Genomic DNA, 10,616 nt, shown 5'->3' with positions numbered 1-10,616 from the left:
CCACAAGTTGGGTAAAACATCATTCCTAATGGATATCCCAAAATATCTCAGGCTTTATTATCTGTATCTATGAATTTTTGTCAAAACGAAGATGAGAGAAAGACTGCTGTTAATGCAACCTGGGCTACTTAGCAGACTTRGCAAACTGTTATGCCGCAGTAATTGATGGAGTAATTCACAAAAAGAATTACTCCATCAATTCTTTTTGTGAAAAAAGAATTGATGGAGGTCAACACAAGGTCAATACGTTTTTAATACGTTATAAAAATTGTCCTTTTAACTTTATGCAATCTAATTATTTGAGTAACTGAACTTGGGTCTCATTGGCTTGAAACCATAATAAAYTACCTGAATGAAATAAAAACGGTAATTATTTTTCAAATACAAACAAGTTTTTGTTTAGATTCGAATTTCCCAAATCAATTAGATGACATTTTAATTTATTGATATAAACCTATAGTTTATCTTCAGTAGGAACTATTATTTTGTAGACGCAAGTCTTGAATTTGAACGRTAGATGGCGCTGACAACACGTTCGTGTTAAATTGTAACTGACAAAGCGGCACTCAATTAGTATTTCAGTAGCTTGTGGCTATTTATTTATTTATTCATCTATTTATATAYTGTTTATGTATTTATGATTCGTATAAACTTAGAAATTACAAGACGTAAGTATATAACATGGTGCATAACTGTGGTCACACGATATTGTAATTTTTGTGTTACTGACGCTTTTAAATACATTAAAATCAMATTTTATTAAGTATTTCATTTGCTAATTACAAACAATGGACAATAACRGCATTAATATGAAACAACCAGGTTTTGTGAACATGAGGCGATGTGTTTGATTGAAGGTTAGTTGATTAGCCGAGCGACTCCGTAACTGGCCGAGAATTGCCGAATCATCTGTCCTGCCCGGACTGCTGAAAGCGGCCGCAACGCCATGTTGGCGAAGTCTCCCATCTCTGTGAGAAAAAAAATGATAGAAAACATAATTGCCGAGAAGAAAAGGTAAATCGCCGAGGGAGGAAGAAGACCGCGGCGATTGTTTCATTTTTAAGAAACGAACCGAGCCGGATCCGCAGCGGTTCCGGACGGACGAGGGAGGCTAAACCTCCCAACCGTCCCCATGAATAGCACCGCTGATCCGAACAGCGACTTTCCATGAAAAAAGACGTTTGTGTTGCTATTCGAGCTTCGTTATCCCAGTTCGTTAAAGGGATTTGGGGCCTGCTTCAGGATCAGCTACGCTTGCTCTATGAATGCAAGCTAAGCTTTGTTTGCATCAGTATTTATTAGTGTATTGTTTTTGATTTTTTTTTTTTTTCCTTTTTTTGCGATGAGTTTGCCACCGAAAGTGGTCAATAAGACCGCTGTCGCAGTTAGCGGACCTGGAAGTGGCCCCTCTTCGTCGAGCCAACTGCGGGCTACCCTGACCTCCGCTCTATCGGGAGCCCAAACAGCTCCTCAGCCGGGCGCTGTACCACCRTCTTCGTATCCTTTCACATGGGTAACACAAACTGGATCATATATATGCATCTTACTCTGTTCTCTGACAACATCTGACAAGGGGATTTGATTATTGGAAGATTGTAGTGGTTGGATGTGGGATGATGGTTTCAGTTGGAGGCAGCTGGGAGGGGAGGGTACAATTAGCCAGCTAAGTGTGCTAATGTTAGCTAATCAAGCCGGTTGTCCTAGCTAACAAATATCATGTTGATTTTAAGTAGTTGGCGCTGTTTTGTACATTTTCTTATTTATGTGTCTAGATATGCCAATCTCCGAGCTGTAACCTCGGTTTTTATTTTATTTTTTAATAATGCGCATAATGGGATATAGTAAAGCTCCAGCACAGGTTGCTCGCACCGGTTACCGGCTTTGTTCAACGCTCATAAACTAGCAATATGTTTCAGCCGTATTAAAGCGCCTATGCGGCCAAAGATAAAGCAAAGGCAGACCCTGTGTTTGGCAAGTGTTCAGGTCAGAGGATGCTACATCGCATAGCCGATGGGCTCCATCCATTTGAGCGCCTTGACTGGAGTTTTTTTTTTTTTTTTTTTTTTTGTGTAATTGAGCTAATACCGGCTAGCACTAGGCCTGCACTTTAGGAATTGTTTAGATATGTTAAATCCAGAGGAGCTCTTGAATGGGTCATAAAGTGGCTCTTGAAAGCGGTCATACAAAACCACAGATCTACCTCTCCTCACTTTGAACTGTTTAAGTACTACCGATTGAGAACTTTAAAAAACACTTGCTGTATGTTCCCGGGTGCTTAGCTTTTATTGCTATAAAATTGTCTTCCTATTGCAGTTACCTTTCAGTTAGCTCAGTGGTGGCCTAACATTACCCAAGCCTGCTTTTGGTTGAGTCAAGTCACCGTTGTTGTGTCACCTCYTGTTTTATTCACGGCGTGGTATCAGTAGTGTTTGTGTGAGTATGAGAGGATTARATGTATGTGTTCTGCTTGCTGCTGGCAAAACCACGTGTATTTGTGATTTGACAACTTGTGATATCTCGACCTGATTCCTTGCCACCCACAATCACAGCCACCAAGTTTCTTATTTCTCCAAGGGCAGTGAGTACCAGGGTATAGCYSGTRCCAGGGCAAAGCCCACAGCTGCTGAGAGTTCAATATGCAATTATGTAATGTTTTGGAGTTGCTGGAAGGTTATCTGAGTGAACAAAAATGCTTTTTCTGGTGTATCTTGTCTTTGTTTTCACTCAAGGTGTTTGAAATGACTGTTAAATCTTCCTAACCTACTTTCAGTTGAACTTTAGGGGTATCAAAGCACAGCTGCTGAGTATGCTATGAATATAACTGTCTACCATGCTGAGGTGGAAAAATGTTCTCTTTTTTTTATCTTAAATTCTATATCAGTTACCTTTTTTTTGTTTCTACAAATTTGTAGACTGTTTAACAATTTATGACTGTGGAATTAGTAGTCAAAGAAAAATACAAATAGATACTTGGTAATCCTTTAGGAACTTTATTTGCAGTACCACATCACRTATAACAAAAGTTGATGTATTCTCAATTTGTAGATAGTATCCCACACCCTCATGTGCTTTGAACCATTTACATATCAAGAGATGAACTAGACGATCAGAGATTGAAATCYGATAATCTTCTTTTGATAGGCTCTGGTCGGTGGTCAGTTTGTCAAATATTGAAAACAAAAATGTTTTCCTTACTATATAAATGCATTGATCAACATATATCTTAGTCAACCATTTGAATTTAATAAGAATCAGACAAAGRTTAGAGATATGCTTTGATGAATAACTGCGGATAATCTTGTAATCTTTTCAGTTTGTTCTTTTAACTCTTAAAGAATCTTGTGTTTATTAAAATTAACAGACAAAATATATTAAAAAACATTGATTTTAAGTTAGGAAAAGCCTGATTGCTTCACCTCTAGCTTTAGGTGGACATGGGTTTTACAGCCACTAGTCCAGCTGTAAAGAGCACAGTTGGAATCATGGTGTYTAGGACCATTTAATAACTGTAAATAGGACTCCAAATTTCTAGAAGTATAATGTACATTTATCCAATTTTTAATCAATTTGTTCAGTTTTCATAAGCAGATTCTCATTGTGCACTATTTGTAAGTGAAATTATTTAGGGCTGTGCTATCAAAAGTCAGTTCTCAAGGGCTGGTGTCCTGCATGTTTTAGTTCATCACTCCTGAGTCAAATGATGGCTCATTGGCAGGYCTCTGGAATACTTTGACATGCAGAGGAAGTTGGACAATTTGAATCAGCTGTATTGGAGCAGGACAATGGCTGAACACCCATCATTTAGGCGCCTTGCATAGTCAGACCGAAGTTGAACCGTAAATCTGATGTCACGTGCTTTCGGGAMATTTGTTTTCAGACACACCTTCAAAGTCCACAAGACACACCAAGCCGAGTTCCTATGGTGTTTTTCCATATTTGAGGTTTACAAGAGTATAGTCAACACCATCAGTCATGACAGACAGGAAACCACCATTACGAGTTCACAAGTTCCTTCAGAGGAGGAAATAATTGATTTATTGCAACATCTCATTTTATTTTCCATTTTACCGTAAGCCCAAAAAAAGAAAAGACATTGTTGGGACAGTCACCTGCAGCATTGGGCGAGAACAAAGGCAGTTGTTAAAATTTWACGTTTTGGTCCATCAGTACGTCCTTCCTTACAGCCTAATACAGTTGTTACTTAAAACTATCCATCCAGCTTTGTGGCTGAAACTAAGGCTTCTTGAAGTTGAGTTATTGGTGCTATTTTCCACATAAGCAAACACCCCCCCGAAATCCTGACTAGTTTCGCATGCAAAGGAGGGGGAAAACATTCACCAAAATGGTTGACAAAAAAAGGGGCAGATGACACGAGGCTGAGAAGAAAATTATGCAATTTTTATCATGCAACTGCGACAATGAGAACTGATTTCGGCGGTTTGGCCCGACCATGCAGAGCCCTCTGGGGTTTTTGTACTTTGAGTGTCCCCATACAACTTTTTTACTTAATAATACAATATCAGCATGAATCATACATACCGTATTTTACGCACTATAAGGCGCACCGGATTATAAGGCGCACCTTCAATGAATGGCCTATTTTAAAACTTTTTTCACATATAAGGCGCACTGCATTATAAGGCGCATAGAATAGACGCTTCAGTTTGGGTTGCCAGTTTGTGCTGTACTCTATTATTACACATCCACATTTGTAAAGAAGTGTTCCCCGAGTACTTTATATAGTAGGCTGCCCCTGTCATTGATTCACTCACAGTGTTGGTGTTGCAATATTGTGCCCAACTATCTGGGTAACACAGACCAACCGACACGCTGCTGCCGCAGTCTCTGTCTCCTTTCCCCCGCCTCTCCCCCCTGGCTTTAAATGTATTATCAAACTTTATTAACAAACCCGCGTTTTGACAACTATCCCAGCATGCACCGCGCACTTCTACTTCTACGGGGGAAAATGAAGTCTGCGGCTGCTTACCGTAGTTGCTAGACCTGTTGTGGCTCAATATTGGTGCAAATTTAAGGGGCACCGGGTTATAAGGCGCACTGTCGGCTTTTGAGGAAATTGAAGGTTTTTAGGTGCGCCTTATAGTGCGGAAAATACGGTAGTTTTGTTACTTATTTTGTAATGTGGATGTTAAAGAAKGCTTGGTCAGATGATATTTTTCAAACAGAGAACAATAGTAAACAACATTAGCTATCAGAACATCTGATTCATTTACCCGTACCTACCTAAAATAATCATCTTAAGTYATTTAAACTACTTGATTTCTGATATCTGTATCAGATTGGGACACCCCTAAATTGTACTTGACTACATGCAACTTTTAAGGGTCATGGACAAAAGCCAGACAATCAGTAAATACATGATTTWAAAAAATTTATAGCATTGTCAGCATTGCAGATTTAGAAATTGGTGTACGTGGTAGTTTTAGGCTGTGCATTTGATGCTATTGATTAATTCTTAGTTTTGAGTTTTAATACTACATGACACCATAAATCATAAAAAGGAATTGWATGAACAGCAAATTAACATAATKGCTATTAAAATAAGCAMATTTCTGCTGAGAAATTYTATAGGTGTGTGTTCYCTGTGTTATTAGCCTTGTCTCRAATAAAATTTTCAAATTTCGAGGAACGTGTCCCTCGGAGAGTTGCTGCTCATCTGACCTCTTGCTCCGCCTCGGCCTCTGAGGTCAGGAGTGTGGGAGCGTGCTGCTCTGCGTCTGGTCAGGGGGGCTCCTGGCATATGGGAATTCCTGCTTGGAGAATGTGTGTGTTTGCGGAGTCCTGAGATGTGTGGAGGTTTACAGAGGCACRGCGGTGCTGCGTGGCATGTGTGTGTGGACACACAGTTCGTGTCTGTTCCTGGTTGTCCGAGAAACACCCGGCGCATGCGTCTGCTGCTGCGCCTGCCAGACAAAAGCGCTGCTGCTTAGCATTCGAAGTGAGAGGCCAAGGTGGTGCTTCCCACCATCTGCCAACAAAAGCCCAGGTCACCCAGCTTGCCGAGGCCCCCCCTCTCATTTCCTTCCATCCCCCCATAGTTTACCTCACCACTCTGCTGTCCCAGCTGAGAAAACTGCAGGCTTTTCCCCCAACTGCCCCTGGTCTTTTCMTCTGGCATCCCYTCAGTTTTCACATTCATGGTCCAGTGGGTTCATCTGACTTCAAAAGGGTTTCCGCCTTTTTGTCACTTTCTGCTTTGCAAGTTTGCAAAGTTCCTTATATATATGGTTGGAGCAAAGACCAGATGTTTGCACAAATGGACCTTTTCCAGTAACAATCAGTGAACTGTAATCCTACCTTTGCAGTTGTGCAGCTTTGCTGTGYTTATAACCAGCTGGTCGMTCGTACAACAGTGTATTCCTGCATTTCGGGACAGGTGTATGCAGTCTGCACGACGGAATATTCTCATGAGCATACTCACTGTGGGCTGTTATAAATAAACTGCTGAGTTGAGATGAGCCAGCATGCAGRGCTGTTCTTTCCAGGGAGGGAGTGGGCTGATGAAGACAACCTGCATACCGACAGTTCTTTCTTTTGCACAGTATTTAGAATAATTACCTTTTGTGTTGTTGCTGCTGAAAGTTTTATAGTAAATATCCTTAGTTTGTGATTCTTTTAAATGACGGCACTATTTGTTTCTTTTGCCTTGAAGACCCTAGCCAATTTTATTTATTTATTGGCAGCTAGGATAGAATCTCCCCAGTGCTACTGCGAAATCTTTTCCCATATTCTTAAAACACTGCGAGAGAGCTTCAGTCTCTGTTGAGTGTGCATCTTTTTATCAGGGAGATTTCCTCCTGCAGCACAAAGATATACAACTTGAGTAAATTAGGGTTTGTGAATGTGATAACCCAATAACTCTTGACGTGTTCAATCTGAACCTTTCCCTGTCAAGAACAGTCAGTACGGTTTTGTTGTGCACCCCTGCTGACCAGAACAGGATGTACAGTGCCTTGCTAATGTAGTCGCACCCCTTCAAATTATTTATTTATCGCTGCATTAACCCCACAATTTTCAATCTGTGTAGAAGAATAATGATCCTGTAATGAAAATCTGAAAAAAAAATTATATTAAAGCAGAGAGGAGTGTCTCCCAACTCTGGTCCTCAAGAAAATCAAGAATAGAACTAAGCCTGGTTTATTGTGACAGAGGGGAAAAGAAAAAAACAGGTAGTGAAAATTATGAGCTTGGACCAAAGTTGAAATTTATGTTCAAGAAATAAATTTATGTGACTCAGTGGCTGTTGTTCACTGGTTGTCTCCATCCAATCTGAATGAAGAAGAATGGCCAGAAATGTCTGTTTTAGATGTGCAAAGTTGGTAGAAACATACTCTAACAAGCTTGAAGGAAAGTGGCTTATAAAGCGTTGACTTAGGTGTAATAAACTTTGTCATTTTACTTTATACACCATAACAACACTATGTGCACAACTATAAGGAAAGTCTTATGCTGGATGATTATTTTTAGTAATCACCAACAACAATTCACCTGGTTAATCCAAAAGGAGCAACTAAATCTCAAACATGAATGTTTAAGAAGGTAAAAGTGAGGTTTTGGCTTTGTTAGGAGAATGTTTTTATGTGCACAGTTATTGAGCCGCTATTGTGCAGAATTATTATGCAGCTACATGGAAAACACATTTTCCACTCTAACTTTTCATATTTTCATCTGTTTAAATGAGAACTATAAACGACTCAAAAATGTTCAAATAAGCATTTTTGACATTAAAAATAATCAGTAACCAGTACAGCCACGCCTCTTTCCAGTATCAGTAATAAGCATTCCATTGACCAGTTTCTTGATTTGTCGACGGTTGACTCTTCATGCAGCAGCAACGACAGCTTCTCAGACATTGTTCAGAGAGGTGGACTGTTTTTCTTCACCAGTTCTCAATTGGGTTCAGGTCAGGTGAGGAAGGTGGACATGTCATACCTTCTTAATATGTTATGGCTTTACTGGCTAGTCCTGTGGAGGAGTACTTGGATACATGTGAAGAAGCATTGTCCAGCATAAAAATCATTCTTTTTGAAAGATGCAGACTTCTTCCTAACCAACTGCTTGAAAAAAGTATCTTCTACAAACTGGCAGTAGGTTTGGGATTTGATTCCGAGCCCATCTGCAACCCAAAAAGGTTCAACTAGCTCATCTTTAATAATACCAGCCCACAGCAGTACTTTACCACACCTCCACCTTGCTTGCATATGACTTGAAGTGGAGTTCTGTGCCTGTGACTGATCCAGCCGCAGGCCCATCCATCTGGTCTGTCGAGAGTCGCACACATTTCATCCATAAAATCTTTGAAAAATCTCTTTTCAGACATTTCCTGACCCAGCCTAGAGGCTTCAGCATCTTGCTCTCCCATTTTGGTCATGTGTGTCACTCGGTGAGATATTCAGGTCTTATGGATGAAAGGATGTCACGTTATCCAAAGAGTAGAAGAAATCGAACCTCCCCATCATGCTGCTGTCACTGTAGCCCAAAAGAGGGAAGTTGCTCCTTCTTTTGCTTTTGTGTTTGCCCTGCTTGTCTCATCAGCAGTTGTATAGTTCACTTTTCCTCAGAAAGCAATGAGCTAATTCTTCAACATAACATTATTAGCAGTTTTATACTTATAGGGAAATAACACTTCATGTAATAAATGAAAGTATGATTGTGTCTGAGGTAGAGCTGTAACTAATGATTATTCCAGTTATCAATTAATTCATTATTGTGACGATTATTTGAATAAAAAAATGGCACATTCCACAGAATTTTCATTTAACCATTTTTAATGCAATATTAGAAATGCATAAAAATATGCAAATAAACAAAGGTTTATGTTCCTTTTTAAAATTAAGAAAATAAACATTTAAAATWCAATACCGCAACATTCCTTTAGTGTAACTGAACCAAGTGGAACTAAAGCTATGTCACTTGAGAAGTTTTGGCTAAAACATATTTACAGCAAACTCTATATTTTTGCACAGTTTTATCTTAATTTTTGTTCTGAATATCTTGTTTTCATTGAATGGTCTTTTTTGAGCCTGAATACATCAGTTAACAATTAATTGATTAGTTGTCAATTATTTAGCTAGTCATTTAATCATGTTAATATGATTAATTGATTCAGCCATATTCTGATGTACTAACCAGCTGTTGAKGTTGTTGCATTTCCTTTTAATGTTTTTTGACTTTCTGGAGTTCCTCATGGTTTGAATTCATATCGTTCCCATAAGTCTTTAAGGAAGCATGYATTTGTTTTGTACTGAATCTCTGCTCAACTTTTCCCCTAACTTTTCTAAAAATTGCTTATAGTTTGTGTTGCAGCCATCTAGAACCGTTAAGATCTRGTTTGCTTGTGTTGAGCCACCATTCATCCATCCATTGTTCATACTGTAGTGAAARAGCAGTCTCAGCAACAGCAGACAGGCAGTGAGAGCTTTGTGAGTTTTGCTTCACACAAATACACACTGTGTGTGTGTGTGTTACTGTAAGTGGCCAGTGAGCCTGCAGGGGAAAGAAACGTTTGTATCTGCACCATCTGGGCTGTCTCCACTCACTTCCTGTACCTCCACTTAAAGCTCTGTGCAGCACTGGCAGTTCCAGGTACATCTGCTCATTCAAACATAATACTGCATTTTCCATAAGGTGTGTGCAAAACTTGGACCATAGTTATATGAGATATAACAATTCCTCCAGCCCCCCTCTCTAAATAAAGAAGCTGCATATGTGTAAAGTTATGATATTGTAGATAGCACCCCTTAATTTAAGTGACGTTTGGATGGATAAGCCAAGTCGGCAGAAATATCTCACCTCTCACTCTGACCCTTTTTTGCTTAATTTTCCTGGTCTCCATGTATGATTTATTTAGTTACTAGGCTGTWAACTTTACACCCCTAAATTATTTATTTATTCAGCAATGGCAGATTACAGTTTATCACGCAGTATCATCCTCCTGATCACACCCCTGCTGTCTGTAAGGCTATATTTCCTCATGTCTTTTCCTTTCTCCCTCTCCCACATACTCAGCACTTAAGTGGCTTTACAGTAAGCTAATGATGAAGCATGAGCTACAGCAGCTTTACTCTCCTAACCAAGGCTTATGTGTCACTGGGGGGTAAGGGGACATGGAGGAGTGGTTGAAGCTACTTTATGATTTTTGAAAAATKAAAAAGGAGTGCACATTAGTTTGTCAATCCTCAAATTTGGTGTGTAARCTACGGTATCTAAATGTTATCCTCAGGTTATTTGTGAGGATGATTATGGGATGTTTGGAGTCACAGTTGGTAAATCTTTGAGTTTCCATCACTCGAAACCCTCGTTGCAGAATTTTTTGTACATTCGTCGCAATACTTTATAGTCACTTTTTGTTCAGTGGCTTAGAAAGACRAAATGACATWGGAATTCTCAAGCATCGCCTTATTATGCAGTTGACAGTTTCATGTTAATTTCAAACAGAACAATAACACTCTTTTAAAATTTAACATGTCTACATAACACTTATGTAACAGTGTGAAAGTTTTATTTTTATCATGTTTTTTGTGAAAAAATKTATTAAAGTTTTTCACAATAGCTACCACTTACTAGTTTCAAGGCTAGTAAGTGGTGGTAATTTTTAT

The 10,616-nt window shown here is 39.2% G+C and overlaps 1 protein-coding gene across 14 annotated transcripts in view; it reads left to right on the top strand.

Annotated features, from left to right (window-relative positions):
- Positions 1 to 902: 902 nt before the first annotated feature.
- LOC103464756 (eukaryotic translation initiation factor 4 gamma 3) overlaps positions 903 to 10,616 on the top strand; it is a 57,372-nt gene continuing 47,658 nt past the window's right edge. For 9 of the 14 annotated variants that reach the window (XM_008409091.1, XM_008409090.1, XM_008409097.1 and 6 more), the window contains exon 1: positions 904 to 1,497. In XM_008409091.1, coding sequence (XP_008407313.1) covers positions 1,343 to 1,497 — 155 coding nt within the window. In that variant the 5' untranslated portion in view covers positions 904 to 1,342. Of the gene's footprint in view, positions 1,514 to 10,616 lie in introns of all 14 variants that reach the window. The other 5 variants (XM_008409098.2, XM_008409082.2, XM_008409092.2 and 2 more) reach the window with 3 other exon arrangements.

The sequence above is a fragment of the Poecilia reticulata genome, linkage group LG5 (assembly GCF_000633615.1).
Source record: "Poecilia reticulata strain Guanapo linkage group LG5, Guppy_female_1.0+MT, whole genome shotgun sequence".
NCBI classification, from domain to species: Eukaryota; Metazoa; Chordata; class Actinopteri; order Cyprinodontiformes; family Poeciliidae; genus Poecilia; species Poecilia reticulata.
This window is presented reverse-complemented; position numbering and strand designations above follow the sequence as displayed.